At 37.8% G+C, this 23,900-nt stretch overlaps 1 protein-coding gene across 4 annotated transcripts in view; it reads left to right on the top strand.

Annotated features, from left to right (window-relative positions):
- The window catches only part of TRAPPC12 (trafficking protein particle complex subunit 12), a 55,465-nt gene extending 32,372 nt beyond the window's left edge, over positions 1-23,093 (top strand). Inside the window, exons 7-13 of one of the 4 annotated variants that reach the window (XR_012628015.1) lie at positions 3,397-3,469; positions 7,161-7,234; positions 14,993-15,091; positions 20,394-20,494; positions 21,286-21,373; positions 22,194-22,291; positions 22,801-22,928. Coding sequence is in view for 2 of the 4 variants with exons in the window: in XM_074861630.1 (XP_074717731.1) it covers positions 3,397-3,469; positions 7,161-7,234; positions 14,993-15,091; positions 20,394-20,494; positions 21,286-21,373; positions 22,753-22,995 (678 nt within the window). In the remaining 2 variants the exon portion in view is untranslated. Of the gene's footprint in view, positions 1-3,396; positions 3,470-7,160; positions 7,235-14,992; positions 15,092-20,393; positions 20,495-21,285; positions 21,374-22,193; positions 22,292-22,752 lie in introns of all 4 variants that reach the window. The other 3 variants (XR_012628014.1, XM_074861631.1, XM_074861630.1) reach the window with 3 other exon arrangements.
- Positions 23,094-23,900: the final 807 nt, after the last annotated feature.

Below are 23,900 nucleotides of genomic sequence, written 5' to 3'. Positions count from 1 at the left end.
ACATTCAACATTTGGGAAAGAAATATCTGTAGCACCAAATGAGTATTATAGCTTGTGGGAGGAATCCAGTGAAACTGTTACTGTCTCTGTGTTATTGCTGGTCTTTGCAATGTGAATTGCCTCAATGTGTTGTTGCCCTTATAAGTCCGCCTTCAAATACATGGTCTCCAAACAGCCAAGCAGTAAGAATAACAATAGTAATTTAAATCACAGAAGGGTTTGTTCTTTTTAAGTATTCATTTAAAAACATAGGCGTGATCACTTTAGTGCTAATAATGCTGAGGACATGCTAATAAATGCTTACCCAGAGACCAAAATATGAAAAGAACAACAGTCAGGTTTAATCTAAACTCCTCCCTTGTTTGTGCCAAAGCTTCCTAGCTGATTGAGGGAGAGCTCCTGGAAATGCACACATTTTATAGTGCAGCATATTTCGCTTCTTAACCCTAATCCTTCAAGTGGCAGAGCTGTACTGGGCTCTTCTACCAGGTGGGTGGAGCAGTGGCAAGTGGGTTAACAGTCTTGCTTCCTAAAAAAGCCTCTGCAAAACTTTTCAAGAATAACTTTGTGACAGTTGTCCATCAGCCACTCCCTCTGTAGTTCCACCACTCTCCTTCATGAGTAGTTATGTTCTTCCCTGGCCCTTCCATACACACTCTTCATATCTCCTGGTCTTCTGTTTTACTTCTAAATTGATGAAATTTTCAGTCTCTTAGCTACTGATTGGTTTTGGGGTTTATTTTCGTTCAACTTCCAGTTCTGGCTCAGTTACTAAGGTCACGTAAGTATTCTGTTTCTCATACGTTACTTCAGTCTAGGGGGTATTTGTCTTAGCGCCTTGTTTGATGAATTTGTAGAAATGATCCTGCACCAGTCTGAGTACTCAAAAAGCCACAATTGCAGAAGCACCAAAAAAAATTATTTTGAGTAAGAAGCTAATGCTGGTGAAAAGTTGTGGAAGAAGAAATGAAGTATTAAAAAGAGATACCTAATGATAGGAAACTAGGAATGCAAATGGTGGTGTACATAGGTTAGTGTTACAGTATACAGGTGATTGATAGGGAATGAAACGGAAGAACTCAGTGAAGTAATACTAGCCAGTGAAACTATTGCGTGTGCATTTATAAATATTCAAAACAAGAAAAAGCATAGGTCATATGTAAAACTGATGTTTAAAGTAAATGGTAGAAGTGTTCAATCATATTTCTCTTTATAATAGGAACAAGCATGTTTAGAGCTATCCCATGTGATATTGCTAGAATAAACAGTTTACCATCTGTAGAAAAGTGGGATGAGGGGATTTGCTAAAATTAAACATTTGATATCAACTAACCCAGATAGCTTACACTGAGGAACTACCTGAATCATTAATGTTATCATTAAACAGTTCTTGGAAAACTAGGGAAATGCCCAAACACTGAAAAACTGCAGATGATGTTCCTATCCTTAAGAAGGGCAAAAGGAAATAAACCTAGGGAATAAAACAATTAGCCTCAAATCAGCACCAAGTTCTGTTTTAATTACGTTGAGCTTGAGGTGACAGCTAGATATCCCCAAGTAATGTCACAGTATGGTTAATATAATACTCTAATTGTATGCTAATATTTAATTCTTTCTTTTTTGATGATGTTAACACGTTTTCAGAGAAACCCATTGTCTTTTTGAACAAGACAGCACACCTCATTGATGAAGGTACCTTGTTATGTTTAGACCATTTCAAGAGTAAGAATTTCAAGCCTTATTGAGAGTGAGGAGTGATCACTAGACGTTTTCCAGAGGAAGAGAAAGATGATGGGTTTTAGACTGGACAGAAAATAGATGATACGGTGGTTTTGGTTTGTGGGAGAGAAGAATAGTTTTTTTTCTCTTGACAAGGTGCCTCATTATACACTAGGCATTTAACACTGAAATGTGGTGCTTTGGTTTCTAAGTGATTTCTGAGTGGCTACACTGCTTTTGAAAGTGGGACTGAGATTCAGTCTTGCAGGCATGCCGCTGTGATCTCATAAATTGCCACCTATCAACTAAGCTGCAGTATCTACTGGTGTACGCTTATAGCCTCTCAAAATCTGAGGTAAGGCAACTTAGCCTAGCCCTCTGTGAACGAGGTTAACACTAAATCATATTACCTTGTATTCGTCATGGGCTAACAATTCTTATTGGGGAAAATTACCCTGGCTCAGCTGGCATGTGGTAACTGCTGTCATTTCATCGTATGTCTTTCCTTGCTCTTAAGTTCCTTGTAGCTACATTTATGGCACCTAACTTCAAGCTTTCACTCTAGTCTGTGAAGAGCTTGGTATCTCGGAGAGCAATTCCTAATGTCTAAAATAGATGGCATGAACTGACTTCCTGGAAGTACCGGTTGCTCTTCACTGCCTGTAGAAGGTACCAACACACTGTCTGAAACCAGATTAATTCTACCTGTCTTTCCTTTGGAGGATTTCCTGTGTTGTTTTTAAGTGTTTGCTTACAAAGCACTGAGCACAACTGCAATGCTTTGCTGGTGTAGGAAAAAACAATTACTTCTTGTACTGGCAAAAGCTGAGAGCTCTGTGTTTGGAAGTGCACTCAGTCCCCAGAAGAGACAGTTCTTTGTATTTCCCTAATTGGCTAACCACAGCGACTGATTAAAGAGCAAGTGGCCTTAACGTTTTTTTGAAGGAAATCTCAAGCATTGTTCTATAACAAAAGTTATGAATCTGTAACAGGAAAAATGGGGTGATTGTGGGAATCAGAATACAAATTTGGAGAAACTGTAATGGGATTAGAAAAAGAAAAGTTGACTTGCATTTCAAATGGAGCCTTGCATACATATTTTAAAAGTGCTTAAGACGCAAGCTTCAATAAGTATACATTTTCATTCTTCATTCCTCCAATAAAGCAACATTCATTCACTCAACAATTTACATGATTTAAAATCTATAATAAATAAAAAGAAGCAATAAACCCCAAACTTTGAGAAGGAAAATGCAAGAGGAGTACCTCATTAAGGACAAAAGGCTGAAACCAGAGCCTGTACTTAGGATGGGGGAGTCAAGAGGCAGTGGCTTTCTGTGGAAAATCAGTTTGACTTTCTTTGTGGTCATTAACATTCATTCTCTGGTGAAGCATATTTCATGTTTTGCTTAACAAAATATGTATGTCCCTGGAGTGTGCTGACATTTAATGTTCTGTAAGTATCATAAACCTGAACTCTAACATCCTTCTACCGTAGAATGGCTTTCTTTGTGCAATTTATCTAGATATGGTAATAATCAGTAATTTTGAACTGTACCTAAGCGAAGCATTCCTGACTGAATTGGTTTACATATAGACTGTCAATTGTAGATAATCTGCATTAAATATATAGTGCTGTTTAAACTCATGTTCGTTACTTTAAAAAATTTACTACAGATACTAGAAAATTTGGAACAAGGCTTAGCTGAAGATGGAAGTATGACTAACATTACACAGGAGAACAGACAAGGTAGGTATTCTTTAAACATTTTTTTCACAGGCAGTGTGTTTTTATCACTTGCCTAAGTATGCCAGAATTTTCACAAGACTGCCCCAGAGTTGGTAAATCAGTACTTTTATAATCTCATAGCCTACTTAGCTTCTGAAATGATACAGCTTGTACTTTTATTTGCTGGAATTAATTTCACAGTTTTGCCCTTGATCAAACTGATGCACTAAATCAATTTTTTTTCCTACTTAGAAGAAACAAAGAACATGGCTGCTGTCCTTTAGTGATTAATATATAAATGTATTGCTGTTGCAGCTAGATGGATGTTTCATCTTAAGCCTTGGCTGACTGGCTCCTCTTGGTCCTCATGTCTGAAATCCACTAAATTTTTTTAGATCGAACTGCCGTCATACAAGGGCTACACTGGCCTAGGATGCTGCTACATAAATGGCTGAGTCTCACTGTAGCTGCATGGCACTTAGACTCCTGAAATACCTGAGTCACTTTTTAGAATAAGATTTAGATAATACTAATCTACGTTGTCATTTTCATGGTTTCATATGCAATTATGTTTTTTTCCTGTTCCTTCTTAGTTGTTTAACTGCAATAGGATAGGATAAAGAAGGCTCATCAGGACAAATTAGTTGTCCAAACATTTTTTTTAACAGTATTTATACTAATGAGGTCATCTGAGTACACTTAAGAATTGGACAAGAGGTTTTCTGCATTGTTACGGATTACATGAACCACTCCTGGTGCCTAGCAAGTTAAAAACTTCATACAAAAAAACCAAAAACCTTTCAGCTTCAGCTAACAGTCTAAGGAGTCTTACTAGCTTCTTTCTGGGATAACATTCACCTAGAGCCTGTGGGAAGTAAAAGTCTGCCTCTGAGATAGGAAGAGGCAGAGTAGAAGTTGTTAACAGAATTTTAAAATTATTATAAACAATTCCCTAAAAGAGTGTCTATATGGAAGGGTGCAGACCTGTCTGAACGCTTCTGCCTGGTCAAGTGCGCTGCGTGTAAAGCAGTTTTAAATGTGTTACTGTACTTGACTTAATGCACCATCTAGATATGCCCTAAAAAAGTGAACACACATGTGAACAGCATATGTCATAAAGGTATTTGCAAGTATAGTTAATTGAATACATTTACTACTCTTCTCAAATGGGTTAGGGAAGAAATAATCTGATATTGAAGATTTATCCACAGCATTCCAGGAGTTTCTGTTCTTCTCTCCTTGAATCTATTATTCTTCTTGTCTCTGTTCTCCTACTTAGTTTTCCCTGTTATCCCCTTTCTACCGTCAGTTTTGTCCTTCTTATCCCCACATTCTTTTCCTTTTCACCCCTTTAAAACCAAGCTAGTGATCCCTCTAACGTACAAGGACTTCTTACTAGCTGTGTCATAATCCTGCGTCCTGCAGCCTGCCTCACTCATGAGTTTCTGCCGCCTTGCTTTTCCTCTCTGCTGCTGCTTTAGAGCTGAGATGAGCTCAGGAGGAGGCATAGTTGGAAAAGCAGCAGCTAGTAGTTACCAAGGGACAAGGCTGCTGAAAATTTGGGGAGATCTTCATGTGTCTACTGTGCAGCTGCCTGTAGGTTTAAGACTGCCAGAAAGCCCATGGGACCTGTGCAGAGTATTGACTGCTATTGTCTCTGGAGGTCAGCCAGGTCTGCTCCCTGTCTGCTTCTTTGCTGCATTTGGAGCTCCAGGAGGCTGATAATGGGTTTGGTTTTTTTCATGTGAAACTAGCTGAAGCAAACCTTATTAACTTTATATGAAGACAGCCTTAATTCATTATGGGGATTATGCTTAGCCTGTAATTTCCTTATTGCTGGTGTAAGAAGGTGCCACACCGATCGAGTTACCATGTACATCTCCTCTAGTCTGGAACAGAGCACCTCATTGGCCAGTTTTTCAACAGGCAGAGATTTAGCGTTGCACCACTTGCCAGGTAACACATTCTGTAAGATGCCAATTTTGCAACTTCTCAGTGCACAGAGCTCCTATTGAAATGAATGACAGTGTGGAGTACAGAGTCCTTGATAAATAAGTTAAAACAAATGCTTAGAGTGGAGGCATGTCTGCATGGACCTGCAGAGTGGGTTTCAGACATTTCAGTAAGGCTGTTGGGTTTTCAGTTTTGTTTACTGCTTTGCAGGTTTTCTTTAATCCCTTTCTGCCAGTGCTAAGAAGCCTTATGCTACAGGGCTATGGAATTTCCAGACCAGGTTTCTGTTCAGTTTATGTCACAGACTGAAAACATCCGGTCTGTCTGCTTTGCAGTCCTTTCTGAGAATCATAGCTGGTGCTATTCAATTGTTAACAGAAAACCTAGATATCTCCAGTGCAGGAATCAACATCTAAATGTTGTCACCCAGGTCCTAAAAATCTGAATGTAGTTACCAAACTATGAGGACATGCAAAAAGGAGAGATTAACATAAGTAAACTAATAAAGGATTGTTTTTAATTATGTCCACAAGAAAAGAAAAACAGAAAAGTATCATAAAATACTTGCTCATGGTTTACAGCATCCTCTCCATTAATGTAGGGCGTATGTGGTCAAGGGGGAATTTCTAAAACAAAAGCTAGGAGTAATGAATGATTTTAGGGTACGGTGGATGAAATACTGGGTTCAGTCTTGGGGCCTGTATTATGCCTCTCTTTGACAAAGATAATTAGGGAATATCCATAGGTTGTTTTTTTGTTTTGTTGTTGGAGAGGATTGAAGAAATTTTCTGTTTTAGGAAGGGGAGTAGACATTCCACCAAGCTCTCTTATTTGTAATGGCATTTATGTGTGCTGGAAGAATTATCTATGTGACCTGCCATGCTTTCATCAGAGACTACATTACTGATACAAATGAGTGGTCTCAGTTATCACAATCTCATTGAAATAGCCTCTTCTCCCTTTCCTCCTCCCCTTTCAAATCATTACAGTGACCTTGACAGCTGATTGACTGAGATACATTTATTTTCCAAATGTACTAAATTAATACTCCTAGTGTTTATTTTTGAGGATTAGAGGAGTATTTGTAGCATTGATCTGTGGTACTGTAACACAAGAGAAAATAAGGATCTGTGTGAACATCCCTTACATCAGGAGTCTGTCTGCAAAGCAAGAGAGAGAAATCTGCTGCTGCAGCTTTTAATGCCTGCAAGCTCCAGGAGCATGGGGAAAGCAGACAGGCTTGGCAGATTTTTTCCAGCACATCTCTAAGCCAGAGGCAAGCACAAACAGTCCCAGACTAAGACAGTTCTCACCCTGCATGTTTTGGCTCTGAAATGACATTTTAGCTATGTTTGATTTTTTTAATTTATCACATTTAATGTTGTAGATTACATGTTTTTAAACTGATGCTCATTATCACTTGAATCTTTTTATGCACCTTTTGTTCTGATACTGGAAAATGTGTGGCCTCTTTTGGTGTTTAATATTTGGCCTGAGCTCAAAGCTGAGCGGCTGTCTATTGCTCTGCATTGTTGCATTGTGTATGGTACCCAGAGCTGCTTGAGCAATTCCCTCAGAGAGGTGCAGAATTTTCTGTCTGATGGTGCAGCATGGCTGAGAATTAAAAATTCTAGGCTAAAACCCAGTGGTGTTAACGAGGGAGATCTTTCAAAATCATAATTCACAGGACCAATAATTGATGGCAAGAAAGAACCTCTAATTTATTTGTGCAAATTCACAAGCTGCTCTTATTTTGCAGCCTCTGTTCAGCTGTGGAGGTCACGTCTGGGCCGGGTGATGTACTCCATGGCAAACTGTCTGCTAATGATGAAGGTACGTGGGTGGCAGCAACTGCAGAGGTACCGTATTTTCCAGAATAGAATGTCAGAGAAAGTGCAAGAGAATTTCTGGTGCATAGATAAGGGAAGACTACCTGACTGTAAATGAAGGTTTTGCTTAGTGAAGAATTAATTAGACTTAATAATGTCTTATTTAATAGATAACTATTTGCAGTAATGTTCTTTGGGAACATATCTGCACTTATTTCTCCTCAAATCATCCTAGAGAACATGCAATAACAATACAGAATTTGCATTTTTAAATTGAATTTTTTAAACACTTAACTAAATGCTGTAATTAAAAGCAATTATGTGCTCTGTCTTTTTCAAACTGTGCACTAGGAATGTTGCTCTGTTTGTGAGGATTAACAATACTGTAGCCTTTGTGTATGATGAAGATCCAGAATGTCTAAATACATCCTCCCTTGTCAACCTATCTCAATTGTAAGATAGCTTCTTTCAAGTTTAAATCCTCACTAGTGGGTAGGGGTGGAAGAGAAAGGAATAAAAGCAAAAGTAACTAGCTTCCACTGTTGGTTTTTTTTCCCTTGATTCCTCCTTACATTTTTTTTAACCAATCCTGCTCCATTTGGTGCAACACTCTTAGCTTCTCCTTGTATTCAGGAAGCAGAAATAAAACTTCTGCCGTTCGCTGTTCACCTCATTGTCAGGAATACAGGGATATCGCCATTCTTGCAGCAAACTGCTGTTATCCTGAGCTTAACTGTACTTCACAAATCAACTAGCAGCAACAGCCTCGGAGCAGAGCTGTCAGCAGTATAATCTTCACAGACCAAGATTTGTGCTCCTTGCTCCCTGCTCTTTGATTGCCCAAGGTCATGCCAGACCTGACCCTCTGATGTTTACTAAGCTGCTTCCCAAATGGGAGACTGTTCTTAATATTACAATATCTCAAAAAGCATGTATTTTTTACATAAGATCCAGTTACCCAAATACTACTTTACATGAAATGGAATATCCTTTTTATGAGAATTGAGGAAGACAGAAATTTGTATCCATAATGATACTGTGATCAGAACATTTCTGTCTTGAATAGAAATAATTGTCCATTAAACCATGAGGTATTTTTAACAATTAGTAAGCATTTGTGTTTTGAAGTAGGTACTTGACATAGTTTCATATTTTTAAGGAACTTTCTTTTTCAAAAATCAAGTGGAGAAAAGCATGAGTTGCCACGCCAAACAAAGCAGCATATATAAGTAAGAAAATGCTGGTAATGTATTTTTTCAAGAAGTTCACTTTACTTTTGGCTGTGAATTGTTTTTAACACTTTCAGTATTTTTCTGTGTACACACAAATCCATGTGCATGCACAGTTCTTACCCTTTTTCTGGTTTGGTCCTGTTAATGCTATTCTAGTAATAGAAATATATTTGTGAATACTGATTATAACCTTTTTGGAAATGGTACTTCAGAAATACTGCAACTTATATACTTAAGACCAATTATACTTGGGGCCTATCTCACTGCAATTAAGTTAGAAATTTATGGTTCCACAATAACTTCCAGATTACCCACAACCACATGTTAATGCGTAATTACTTCCATCTGAAATTTGCATTTCAGTGCATTGGCTATGGAGTAGTTGTAAGTCTCTCCATTTTCAGAAATATCCCTATATGGAGTAGTAGAGAGTTTTTAAGAAAGATTTTTCAAACATAGTCGTGTTGCAGTTAAAATCAGAGTAGTATATGAAGTTAATTTTTCTGCTTGTGACAGATCCTCTGAGAGAGAATTATACTGGTTATTTATAAATTTAATATTTTTAAGACCATTCTAACATGAAGCAATGCTATAATCATCTTTTCCACCTTCTAGAGTATTCAGTATGGAACTATTTGTTCAAATAATTTTTAAACGTGCTTTTGTTAATTCTCCCATGAACAATTATATTAATTGAACAGTCCCACCTTTTTTTTTTGCTGTTGTGTAATACACTTTAAAAATGGCATTTGTTTTTATTCAAGTATTTCATGTGTACGTAATTTTAAAAAAAAGCTGATTTAATTCTCCAAGTCAGTGCCATCTATTGCCATCTAGTGAACATTTGCAATATTGCAATATGGTCATATTAGATCCCCAAGTACTGTTAGGTGAATGAAATAGCTTGTGCTATTAGTAGATTAATAATCATTTATTAAATTAAAACTATGTGACCGGTATAAAAAAAGAGAAACTGATTATCTTTCACTAACCTCTTTCTTTGGCCAAAAAACTTCGGTAGTATTTAATAGGGAGCAATCTTGTCAGGATTGACTCTTGAAAATAAAAAAAAGACTTTGATTACATGGTGGGCCTATAACTATTTAGATCTACTTCAGTTATCCTCAGCTCTAATTAGGTTCATTTCATGTCATATCTCTTCTGCATTATAAATCTGACTCAAGAAATTCTGTTTACGTAGCACAATGGTTTTTTGTCTTTTTAAATATGGCCTCATTAGTTTCATAGCTAAACACCTCATTAAATTGAGATGGAGGGGTATATTTTTTTGGAGGTAGTGTGTGAGATGCAAAGAAGTGATTCACCCAGACTTGCGCAGGAAACCTGTAGTGGGACATGAAATTAATCACAAGTCTCCTTTACCCTGGGACCATCTTTCATAGGTACTGAATTCTGCCTGCTGTGTCCCTTTATCTGTGTGACCAGTGATACAGTTCGGTAGCAGTTTAAGGCAGCCTTACTCTATGTTTTTTTCCTGTTCGTCCCCCTTTCTTTGTACAACCTTTCTTAAATGTATTCTAGCTTCCTTTCATGTACCACTATTGGACTTAACCAACTGACAAAAACAAAGAAATTATGGATCTCAGTCGTATCAACTGAATTGGCTTTTCCCATTTCACATAAACAAGGGTTAACTTAAGGGAGGAAGTGGAAATACAGCAGGAAGGGAAGGGGAGACCATGTAGCATGTGTCACTGTAGACTTCCATTTACAAGAACCGGGGGCTTAAGTAACTATGAAAGTGTATCCTGAATATAGCAGCATGAGGGAATATTCATTTAAAATGCAACCGATGATGCGCATTGCTTCATTTCAACAATCTAATTGCAAAACGTCTGTCATTTTACTAAACCACCATGGAAGTGTCTTGAAAACTTTTTAAGTTCTTTTCATCTGAGGTAAAATCGCTTTTGACATTATCTTACCAGACTTTTACCTCTCTGAGGAATAAACACTTAAGTACTTTCCATATATATTATAAATGCACTCTAATTAAAGGCACATTTTGCACTTTTTAGATTTTTTTCAGTGTTGTCTTAGCTTTTGTAGAACTTGCCCTTCATAAAAACAAAAGCATTAGAATTGATTTTAATTTGGGTCTAATACAATTAAAACTGTACAAAGAAGGAGGTAACAGCTTGTACTAATGACACAAGGGACTGATGCCTAAGGACTTTGGTTCCTCTATGATTTAAAGGAGAAAGACTACCTGAATCATTGCGTCTTTTACCTAACTGTGCTGCAGTACTGCTCTTTGGATTCATAACACTGTCAATGTCTGCTTTCATAACCCTTCCACAAGAGCACTAGATAGAGAGGAAGGATAAGTTATCCCTGTTCTCTCTTCCCAAAATACAGTATTTATGAACTATACATTTTGTATAACTAAAGCTGCTTTTTAGTCTGTGGTTTATTGAACCTACTGTCATCATTCTACATATCATGGTCATTTATGCTTATTTCTAATTATCTCATAATTAATATTTTAAGTACTTAAGGTGGTGGTGAGGGAAACATGAAAATGTGTAATGCAGTGATGATGAAGGGGAATACAGTTATACTGCAGTGCATCAAAGGAAAAACAAACCCCACTTGCCTTCTTTGTGCAAGTAGATCCAATAGCTTACTAGAAGTATTTTGGATGAGTATGTTTAATGTTAGCTCCAAAAGAGATACTCAATTATAAAACAAAAGGCCAGCTCTCGCTCATATCCTGAATTGTATAACCTCAGTCCTCCTCTGGGGATTTTTTTATGAAGGTATGGAAAATCTGAAGGCTTGCAATCTTTAGAAATTAAAGACCATGACAATACATCAGCCCCATCTTTAAGTCTTAAGATCACAAGCTGTAGTCGTTGGGGTTTTTTACTGGTAGTACCTCATATGTTTTACTCTTCACAACCACAACTTGTATCAACCAAGACTTTGCTCCTCTGGGAGGGTGTCTATTTTTCATTCTCACAGACAATTTTTCTTATACAATGTCACATTAGCAAATCTGGGAATGAAAAGTCTTCAGTAAATGAGAGCAAATCTTATCTACTTTACAATATGCTCCTTCAGAAGGAACTGTCAAATGAGATGCTTTTATAACTTACCATGGAATAATATCATTCTGTGTCACATGTAGATTTCTAGAGTATCCTACTACTGCTTCCATGGTAGTTGTGGGGGGAAGAGTAAATGCATATAAATCTCACTGTGGGATTCTGGAGTAACTACAAAATGAGGTTGTATTTAGAAGTGAACCTGGATATTGTGATAATGTTTTATAGCTTCATACTGGGGCCATCCTTGCCTATGTTTAGGAGTGACTTTGGACATATAATTTAGTCTCTTGCCATCTGGAAGAAATGGGCCGCACTCCTGTGATAAGTACTGCAAGGCATGGGGTAGATAAGCACAGATGCTATGTGCTGTGCCATCATATAGAAACAGGGTGCTATATCCACAAATACAGTGCATAGACTCTTAATGCTTCGCCTCTACTCTCATTTTAGGAGGCGTGAGTGTTTATGTACTCTTGGGTATAATGCGTATGGTGATGTACAGTCACTTGATAGGTAATGCAAAAGGGGAGGAAGGTTTGTTTGCCTGACCAGGCCAAGTCCATGAAGCCCTCGCAGAGTGGGCCTCCAAGACATTACTTGGCTGCTTGTTCCTACCAAGGCTGGCTACTACCTACACTAGGGAGCCTGTGGTGTTATAATTGTGCAAACAGTGCCCCCTCGTGCAGTTTCTTCTGGCCAAGACTCTTCCGCAGTCACATCATGCTAGGCTGTAAACTAAGCTGACAGAAGCACTTTTCTATCAGCTTAACTGCACGATCTCCTGGGAGTTGTTTCTACATCAGTTTGGGGATGTGACTGTAGAGCCCCCATCCCTCATGGTTGTACTATGCATCTTTGTTGTGAAGCCTAAGCCTTAGAGTGTGCATGAGACTGAGCGCTGGGTAAGGAGCAGCTTTAGACCGCAGAATGGAAGACGTTGAGCACAAAAGCTAGAATTTGATATAATAAAATTATTTCTCCAGTGAGCACATTCTATGCTTGAAGGGATAAAATTCACAATCATAGACAACTCTTCAGATTTTATAAGTGATGCTCTTGCCGGTATTAATAGCTAATACAAGCGTGGCTGCGGTTCCTCTCAGGAGCCAGTTCAGAGGGTCCCTATTCCAAGTTTTTTATGCCTGCCTAACATAGTGGGACTCCATGATCAATAAAGTCCTTTAGTGAGAGCTGCTACAGTGAAAATTGAGTTTTTTCAAAATCATAAATTTATGAAAAATTTTGGTAGCATAAATTTCATCACATTTCAGTTCTGAATGCTAAATAAATTTGAATGTAAATAAATATATTTTTGGGTGTATGGCCTGTTGTCTTTGCTCTGAACTCTTTCCATGCCCGATAATAAGCATGAACAGGGCCTGGCATACTAGATTTTGAATAAACTCTAAATGTTAATAATTAACTGTTCAGATTTAATCATTATACCCACAATATACAAGTTGTTTGCAAAAGAAGGGTCCTGCAACATGCCTCTGGGCTGTTTAACTCAGCCTCTACTATTATAAGATGTGTAATTTCTTGCATATACAGGTCAGACTCCAAAGACTTCTCTTGATTTTTTTGTGTGTATGAAACAATTAGTATGTTTCAAAGGGTGACCTGACCTGGTGCATGGGTCAAGTAGAATCACAGAATAGTTTGGGTTGGAAGGAACCTTTAAAGATCATCTAATCCAACCCCCCTGCAGTGAGCAGGGACATCTTCAACTAGATCAGGTTGCTCAGAGCCCCGTCCAGCCTGACCTTGGGTATTTTCAGGGATGGGGCATCTACCACCTCTCTGGGCAACCTGTTCCAGTGCCTCACCACCTTCACAGTAAAGAATTTCTCCCTTATATCTAATCTAAATCTACCCTCTTTCAGTTTTAAACCATTATGCCTTGTCTTATCACTACACTCCCTGATAAAGAGTCCCTGGAAGGCCGCTATAAGGTGTCCCCAGAGCCTTCTCTTCTCCAGGCTGAACAACCCCAAATCTCTCAACCTTTCTTCATAGTGCTCCAGCCCTCTGATCAGTTTTGTGGCCCTCCTCTGGATCTGCTCCAACAGGTCCGTGTCATTCCTGTGCTGAGGACTCCAGAGCCTCAGGAAAAGAAACTCATTGCCTCCTCAGACCGAACAGGAGATGAAAAAAAAGTACCTTTACCAGTAGCTGTGATCATATTAGGACAACTTAAATGAGTATTATAATTTGACCAAGAAAAATGGTAGGTTAGAGAGTATCCCAAGATGTTTTGAAGCAGTTTCAAAATATTATTCTTTGATGTCTTTTGCTTCCTAACACCTACCACAAATTTGTGTATTAAGTTGAAGGGCAGGACTGTCAGGAAGCACCAAATTAGTACAGCACAGAGAGTCTTCTGTCTTTGCATATGCCCGGCTTCTATAAGCAAAGGCAGGCTTGCTTTGCCTCTGCTTGGGATTTCTCTAAGAAGCTATAGCTGAGGCTAGTGCAACCCTGTGAATGTACCTACTACTATGTGTCTTCCAGTCAGCATAAACAGCACATGCAAAGTTTCTCGTGTGTGCCTGCCAAAGACCATGTAGCCAGGCTCTAAAAGTCACTTACTACCCAGATCATTGGATTACTGCGGTTTAACCATGAAGCAGCTGGACTGCAGTAACCAGTCACAGGGGCTTTTCTTTCCTGTAGGAAATAGGACCATGATTTTGTTTAATCTTCTGTCACTGGTCATTATCTGGAGGGTATGGTTGCACTGCATCTCGAGCAGGCAGATCTCAGACCTGCCACTTGCCAGCATGGTCTTTGTGCATGTGTGTGTGGGTCACCTCCAAAGCCTCCTGCAGTTCAGAACCAGCCCATCCCACACTTCGTTTTAGCCCAGATCAGTTTTCTATTTAGATTACCTGCTCATTTTTCTTCTACATGGTAATGTAGAAGGGAACAAGGATTTGGGTGGAGGAATAGAGTAGTGCTAGTTTGTCATCTGAAAATGTGTGTGAATTGCTTATTCTGACACATTATATTTTTCACAAATTAAAAGCATGTGCACAAGCAGTTCCCAAAGCTTCGGTTTGTTAAACCATGTAAATTATACATATATTTGAAACATGAGACACTTCTCAAGTATGTATACCCCCGTCACACAGAAGGCTTTTTACTTTCATCCTAAATCATAATCTAAGCTGAAGAGTAAATGTTCAGATTTTGTTTTTCTTGGCATTTAGCTACAAACAGAATATGATCCAGTTGGGGGGGAAAAAAAAAAAAGGAAGATCCCTGTGTATGTAGTTCCAGTATACCTGAGGAAAGACTAACGTAGTCAGCTACTAGTGCCTACACTGATAGGTAGAAATTCTGTCCCACTGACAAGTTGCAATTACTTTAATTCTGTTTGAATATGTCTTTAAAAAGAAGGCGGCAAAGGCTGAAGAATGCTGAGCTTAAGTATCTGGTCCTGTGCTTTTCACCCCTTAGGACTATGTGCTTGCCGTAGATGCTTATCACACCGTCATCAAATGTTACCCACAGCAAGAGCCTCAGCTGTTGAGTGGAATTGGAAGGATTTTCCTTCAGGTATGCATTTTCTTTTAAATATGCTAGGTAATACTGCTGTTGACAGCTACGTAGTGAATAATTTATAGGGCACGTATCAAATTGTAGAGGCAGTGGTCAAAACAAAAAAAACTTCTACCACGTGATATTAGATGAAATTAGGAAATGTAAAGCTCTTACAATATTAAAAGTACATGCATGCACGCACATTAGTGAACAAAGATCATGCTGTAGAAAATTATGCTAATAATTTAATCAGAGCAACATTCTGCTTTCCCTAAAACTAATGGTAAAGCTCCCATTGACTTCAGTGAGCCAGAATTTCATTAAAAATCTCATTTATACTGCCTCGGACTGCATACAGCTTTCAGTCACACTGCTTAACTGCCATCTTCATCTAGAAAAAAATCGAGAGTTTCTTTTGTCCAGGTTATATGCTTGAGAAGACAGGGGAGGGCATATTAAAAGAAAAAACAGGACTGCACAAGTATAATAAATTTCCATGTAGCTATGTACTTACCATAATAAGTAAAAAAAGATGTCAGTACAGTAGTATTAGTTTGTTTATCAGAAAATGATGCATCTAAATAATTAGTGTCTTAATTGCTTTAATTTTTAGTATCTCACAAGTTCTTTGGAGTTCTTTCATATTTCTGATACTGGTATTTCAAAGTTTTCCTTTTTTATCCTCTTCCTTTTATTATTTATTATAAATCTAATTTTGCATTGTCAAGTATTTACAAACAATTTTATTTGTGGTATTCATGTTATATAATTATATTGAAATGGAATAATTTACTCTTGATAGATAATTAAATCATTAATACTGTTTTCTTGAAATCATGGAACGTCATTCAAACTCGGTTATGGATTTTTGATTCTCACCAGGAACGTGTTTTCACAGTGTGGTAGACATGTTTGTCTTTAAGCCTCTTGATTTAAAGTGGATCTCCATCGCTATGGAGCAATTTTATGATATTGGCTGTTTGCATTAATTATTACCTAAATAGGCAACCTAGTAATTGTGCATAATAAAGAATGGTACTGTAAATATGCATAGTACTATTGGAAATACAAGTTATTATAGTTCTGGTCTTACTGGGAAAACAACTGGGTACGTTACTGGTACTGCCTTGCTGACAAAGCATGTCTGCCCTAGTGTCACACTCTCCAGTCTGTTGGTAGCTCGGTTTGCTGTAGAAAAATTTTCACTCTCAGGAGGAAAGCATCTCCTAACTTTGGAAGGAATTATGTTCACCCAATTTCTAAAGTGGTGTTTACAGAGTCGCTTGAAGTCGTTAACCTCCAGAATGTTAGCTGTGACAACAGGCCTTTACTAGTTTTACTGTCAGAACTGGACATAGCAAAAGGGAATTTGAGAAGCCCTTGATATTTTCATGTGATCCTAGATAGTCATTAATAAAAAGCATCACTTCTAAATTCAAATGTTTTCCTTTCTTCTGGCAGCTGAAGGACATAAATTTTTATTGTTTGGCACATTGTCGGGTTTTTTGTGACAAAATCTGCAGCTGTGACTGCAATAGAGCAATAGATGTAAGATTTTGATGTATTAAGAGTAGTAATCAGTGTGCAGGTAAACAAACCCAAAAAGTTCAAATCAAAGAAGGAGAATGTGTTGCAAGGCTGGGCACCATCATTTTGGTAAGACCATGGTGTGGTGTGTGTGCACTGTTGATGAGGCACTGTGTAAAAAAAATAAACCTCTTGCAGGTAAAATGGGAAAGCAATTTTCTCATATTCAAATGTCACGGCTTCTCAAAAACAGGTAGCAATTCCCAGATAACCTCAGACTGTTCTCTTAACTTTGAACATTATCCAAGAGAGGCACAAGGAAGCCAGATTTTAGCTGCTTATCAGTCAGAGATACTGTTTGACAATAGACATCACACATATGAAACAAAGCAATAATGTAGAATGAAGTGTAAGTTCAGGAGTTAAATAGTAAAAAAAAAAAGTAACCTTTTTCAACATATAAAACCTTACCTTGTGTGTGAATTTTTTTCTTAATTAAATTGAGCTTACTAGTTTAAGATACCCTGTCTTCTTTATCTTCACATGTAGCGGGGCATAAAGAGGCCTAGATCTGATGTACATCCTTTAGCTGTTGCCTTAACATAGGAAAGGAGGATGAGAGAAATGAAGAATGCAGGAAAAGACAGAGGCTATTGCAGAGAAATTTTCAGAAGCACTGTGATTCTGTGAGCAATCACCTGACCTGTAAAGCAGAAATTCACATGAAATGGGGAAACAGTGAATACATTTTAGTCTCCAGGATATTATTGTGTGTTGCTATTAGTCTCTGCTTGCTGCCTGACCTATCCAAAATTGCCATTTAAATAACTACATTAAAGAATTTAGAAAGTGGAAAGCTACCTGACCTTACCCTCTGTGACAGATTGCTGCAAAACAGAGTTGAAAGCAATAAATAAATCCTAGGAGTACTTAAGAAGAATAATATTGGTTTACAGACAAACAACAAACTTAAGCTCATAGTATATTAGAGGCTCCTTGTTAGAGGATATGATTATTTGAGGTTAACAGAGGAATTTTAATTTTTTATCTGAAGTGCTTATTAGATACTGAATTCATGTTTTCTGAACTAAGTTAAATAAACTTAAGTGATGAAGACCACTTTAAATATTTAACATTTTAATGACTAATTAAAACTAATTCTTTCTTTTAAATGTTCTGCCAAAAAAAACCCGCCACTGTTTCCCCTCAGTGGTAAAAAATGAGAATTAAACATTTGCCATGTTTATTGAGAAGATACAAAATGCTGCTAAGAAATGAGAACTCTTTATGATCACAAATAAGGTGTGATTAATCTCAAAGTATATTAGATTTGGACTCATCAAGCTCCCAGTGGAGCAAGCTGGTAGTTTGCTTTAGAAATGGATTAATCTTATGGTTAGGGGTTCCTTTCTAATTTCCAGGCTAAAAATATTCAAGGATGGATTCATTTACACTTGTGCCAGCATTATCCTTTAGTTAAAAGTAACTATTTTCTTGGTGGTTTACACCTTTATTTATGGAAAGAAATTGTATCTTTTGTCATTATAACTAAATGTGTAAGTTTTTAGAATTAATAATATTTGTTTTGTTTGAGTCCAGATATGCGAGAGAAATTCATGTGTTTAATTAGCTAGAGTATTAATGGGTATGCCATAAATGCTCTGGTAGATGGACAATGGCATCTTTGAGTGCAATTGGATCATCCCCTAAATGTAAAGAAGAAGAATTTCTTTAGGTTGTCAAGGGAGGGGTCTTGTGGTTAGAGGTAAAGCAGTACCAGTCATACAATTGATGTTAGTAGGGCTTCGTATACTGCCATTATGATAGTCCCATAAGCAAATTGGGAAGAAATCTAGATGAAACCTTAAAATGGATGTTTGCTGTGTCTGAAAAGTGTACTGGGGAAGTCATTCACTGGAAGACTAGAAGGACTTGCTAGATGACCTTTTCCACAAGGATCCCTTTAGGGTTTGCAGTGTTCTTATTCCTCAGTTAGGTGCTTGTATGATGAAATTAGAAACGTGCTTGTAAAATGTACCAAGCTCGGAGTGGTACCGACACTACGAAGGGCAGGATCAGAATGTAAAATAGTCTTGACAAGTTGAGAAACTGAAATGTTAAATTGTCTGTGATTCAAACAGCAAAGGCAAAATACTACCAAAGACTGGGAGTAATAGACAAATACAAAATGGGAAACAACTAATGAGATACTGTTCTGTAGAAAGGAATTAGGCTAGGGTTAAGCAAACTACACATGGGTAAACAAATCGGACTTCCAAAATACTGTGGCATAAAAGCAAACTTCATATGTGAAACATAAAGCAATTCTTCCATTCTTACTGCTGGCAAGAGATCAGTTGGAGATCAGTGGGCACTCAGGGAGGATGTGAAGTAACAGGAGAGAGTTCAGAGAAAAACGGCAGAAATGATCAGAGAATCCAGAAAGCAGTATCTATGAGAAAGGGGTGAGCACTGATTTGCTTGAAAATTGATTCTCATTCTAGAAGAAGAAAGAAAGCGCAATAAAAATTTTCAAGTATGTAAAAGGCTGTTAAAAAAGAGGAGTTGTAGTATCCTCCCTGACTATAGATAGGACAAAATGTTGGGGTAAAAAGTGCAGCAAGATAGAGTGTGCTGTGTAATACTATGGGTGTGTAAGAATCCTGGAATAAGTTTCCTGAGTAATATTCACCATCCGAGAGCTTCAAGGAGACTTCAACACATACGTCACAAACATTTTTGGTAATGTTGGTCCTGTTCTTGAATAAACAGGTGATCTCTTGAGGGCCCCCTGAATCTCCCCACCTGACGGCTGCCTGGTTTCCATGGCTTTATGCTCCTGAACAAGTTTAGTTTGACTCCTTTTGACAGATTTATTTTACCAAGTATTAAGTTTTCTTCTCCTTCCATCTCTCCAGCCCAAAATTGTTGTGAAACCTTACCAAAAGTATGAGTGTATCCTTCTATAAAACATACATTGCCAACTTACTTACCAAAGGGGTCTCTTCAAAGATTTTTTTTTCATCCCAAATAGCAATGTATGTGACATACCCTTTGGTGAAATTCCCCTTCTTTTCTAGGAATCCCTTTCCCCCTCTCCCCTAAAATCTGCTCCTCATTATGTCAGCTTTGAAAGCCCTCAATCCTTCAGCCTGCACAATCCACTCACCAGTATTTTTCAATCTGCAAATGGACTGTCTCCTCGATAGCCTCAGTGACCTTTTTGCATTGGGGTTGTTTTCTGACATCTTACGATCTCATGCACTGAAGTCATCCTGTGGTCCCTGGCTGTGACCCCCAGGCTGTGGGCTGACCGAGTATGGGTCCTACACTAGCTACCAGGCTACTCTATTCCAGTTATGCCTATTGACAGCTTCTGCCTGTGGGCAATGTCTCTTTGCTTCCTGCAGCGTAACACGCAGTCTCACCGGAAGTAATTCTGACGTTTTCTCCTTTTCAGCCAATTTTATCAACTCTGCAGTCAGTTACAACAAAAAAGGCAAATGAGGAGGTGGGACACCCCTGTCATACAGTCCATGAATGCTCCACAACTCACAGCTGAGAAACACTGCCTTAGATAAAACTACACGTGCTTCTGGGGTTCTTTTCATGACCTTAATGTGGTTGTTCAAATAACTTGTTTGGTAACTGGTATTACCCAGTCAGCTTGGTGCCAAACAATTAATGGACTTTGATATGTTTTCATGTTCTTATCCTTTGTAACAGATATAATCAGACTGGATCTCTTTTCTTCTTATTGTGGTAACTTTCTTATGATTTTACTGTCTAGATTGGAGACATAAAAACTGCAGAAAAATATTTTCAAGACGTTGAGAAAGTGACTCACAAATTGGATGGACTACAGAGCCAAATTATGGTTTTAATGAACAGGTAGATAATTTAATAGCTAAATGAAACTTTAAAATACAGTTTTGCAAAGTATGCATTGTGAGCATTAAACTACCCTTGAGACAATCCCATTCTATTTCTCTCTTTTATGTAACTACATCTGTCATAAGTGAGACTGAATGGCATATAGACCCAGGAGATCTGTGTTACTCGGTACAGTCATATTATCCTGGATTGAAATTGTGATCCTTCCATTGATTTTACAAAGCTTTTCCTCATTTTTCCAGGCATTGCATATTTTCACTCTGCTTTTTCCATATACATTTGCATAAATAACTCTTAGGAGAAGAGATGCTATTTTGGGCCCTTATCCTACAATCAGATCTGCTAAAAGGTACCACCTGGTAGTTTCAAAGAATGCTGAAATGTATTGTAGTAAACCAAGCTGCATGTTGCAGTTTGTAATGGTTAGCATATTGGCTTAATATATTTAGAAAATACTATTCAAAAGTGCACGGAAAATTATATAGCATGGCTAATTTCATAAAGAGAAATAATTCCAGGAAGAGAGTATCTGCATTTAAATTAATAAAAACACAATGGACTCTTGCTTTGGTCGGCAGAATATATAATAGCCTAGTGATCCAAGTTGTCATTCCATTTGTCTGTAAATCAGTTTCTCCTTGCTGGTTGTAATTACACCGTGAAGAGCAAATGTCAGAAACTCTCACATCTATAACAGGAAAAATAAAAAATGGTGTCCATTCTTTTTAAAATATATTATCACCTTGGGTTTTTGAGTAGAACTCATTCATATGTCACTTACTTTCTAGAGCATTTCTCCACCTTGGTCAGAACAATTTTGCAGAAGCTCATCGATTTTTCACAGAAATTTTAAGGATCGACTCATCAAATGCTGTGGTAAATCTCCAAATTGCTACATTTATAATGAACACCTAAATTATTCTCGTAATGCTTCATGCGTGGATTTAATTAGTACCCAGAGTATGCTCAGAGCTATATAGAAAAATCGGATGTGGCATGTGTGCCAAAGGGTTTTTAGTATACATAAGGATAAGATACAAAATGGGATGGGAAATGAAGAACCAGTCTGTATGAAGGGCATGAATACTTAGGCGTGCACGTAGAAATTCCAAAACATGATGTTTTACAGGATCTTCGCAAAAGCACTTTTTTTTTGCATTCACTGTTTTTAGCGTAGACATGTGTGTCAGAAAAAGAAACAGCAGCTGCCAACATATATAAGATTAACTTGATTTCACACAACATTGAAGGGATACTGTAATTTTAAACATGACATTTTTAACACATTGCATATCGGAGCCTTGGATTCCCATCACAAGAAGAGATCAAAGAAGAGCTATTTACTTTTGGGTTTTCTACATTTGACAGCTTTCAGGGCATGGTCATATAAGAGTGTTCCCAAGAACTGAGACAGCTTACCCCCAGTAGCCTGATCCAAGGCCATTTAAAGACTGAGGGGACAGAGTTTAAGAAGCACATGAATTGCATCATTTTGCAGGCTGTAAAATAGTATGTATTATAAATCACATGAGATCAGTAAGGTTTCCTGAGGGAGAGAAAAAGGATTTTTTTTAAAAGGCTGTGTTCTTCCTTATCCGCAGCTTTCAGAAAGCATGAAAGTTTCTGCTGCTAAACATGTTATATGACTTTGTACTGTTGGAATCTTTCGGTAACTCATAAAACCTGTTTTGTGTAGAGAAGAAAATGGAACCTGACTTGATCATTTATGATGTATTTAGACTGCTCTATCTGCTGAATTTACTTGAAGTCAGTTGTAGATGCCTTTGTGATAAGGTAATTTCTTCCTGTTGCTTATGTGGATCTTCTGTATGTAAGCCAGAGAGAAAAACACTTCTGAAGATATAGTGAAGTCGTTAAAAAAAAACTATGAAAATGACAGCATGCAGAGGCTCATGTAGTTTCTGAAATCTGTTGCAATTGACTTTCAAAATTAACTGACTAATGTCCTATACTATATATATTTCATTTTAGACTCAGTCTTTTAGAGTTTCAGCTTTTAGGAGTCAGCGGGTCCTACTGGCACAGGATAAATCTTGAGAACAAGAAGAAAAGGATTGATAATGTATTTTAGTTACTTGCACACACAAAATAGGAATTCTTAGCACATAGTAAATCTGTTGTAACTCCAGATGCCAGACTTCTTTTCCTTCTCTCTCATCACTAGTAAATACATACATACATATATATATATATACACACACACATTTATTTATTTACAATATATTTTTCTCTAGGCTAATAACAATGCTGCTGTTTGTCTTCTTTATCTGGGAAAACTGAAGGATTCCCTCCGGCAATTGGAAGGAATGGTTCAGCAGGACCCTAAACACTACCTGCACGAGAGCGTTCTCTTCAACTTGACAACTATGTATGAACTGGAGTCATCTCGCAGTATGCAGAAGAAGCAGGCACTTTTAGAGGCTGTAGCTATCAAAGAGGGCGATAGCTTTAATACTCAGTGTCTCAAGTTAGGATAGATCATTTCAAACTAATTTTTTCCAGCAAGGCTGATTTTTTAAATTGTATATACTCTTGCTAATGTGTAAATGTGAAATAAAATCTATTCAATTATGTATATTCAGTGGCATTACTACAGAATCTGTTGTCTCTAACAGTCCTATCATTCTGAAGACTTTGTGCTGACCTAGAGCCAGCTTCATCCCTACAAGTCTATTACTGTTTAGTTATTCTTCATTACAGTGTACTAGATATATATACAGTCAACTACTCAGATTCTTTTGATAAGAAAAACTGAGTTTGACCCTATATTGTCTTGATGATTGCTACAGTTTTTCAGTAATTAGTGAGCAAATCACATGAGCTGATTTCATCAGCTAAGAGTTATTGACAGAGTATCAGTATGTGTATTATAGAAATGAAATTCTGAATGCACTTCTCTTCACTTGCTTCTGCTGTGTGTGTCCTATTTTGCCCCCATTCAGCTACTGAGTATTACACCTTTGTATGTCCAGTGCTCTCAAAGGCGTTTGCTCAATAACCACGATACAGAATCACAGCATGGTTGAGGTTGGAAGGGACCGCTGGAGGTCATCTGGTCCAACCACCCAGTCAAGCGGGGCCACCTAAAGCAGGTTGCCCAGATGGCATGTGAGGGAGTCATACAGTCCCCCACAGCATGAATGTCCCACAGTATGAGGGACTATATCATCTGAATGATACTAAATGGTCTCTCTATACTTTCTTGGTTTTGTGATACCATTAAATCTTTCAGGTTAAAGCATTTGGATTCTGGAAAGCTGTGGATGGGATTTCTCTATTCCCAAACTATTGCTTGCTTCTATACTTTTTTCCTCCCTCCCACTGTCTGGCCAACAGCTCTACTTGGATGTCACCAGGAGATGCCACAAGGTTGTTCTAGGAA

This window comes from Strix uralensis, chromosome 3 (genome assembly GCF_047716275.1).
Source record: "Strix uralensis isolate ZFMK-TIS-50842 chromosome 3, bStrUra1, whole genome shotgun sequence".
In the NCBI taxonomy this organism is placed as follows: domain Eukaryota; kingdom Metazoa; phylum Chordata; class Aves; order Strigiformes; family Strigidae; genus Strix; species Strix uralensis.
This window is presented reverse-complemented; position numbering and strand designations above follow the sequence as displayed.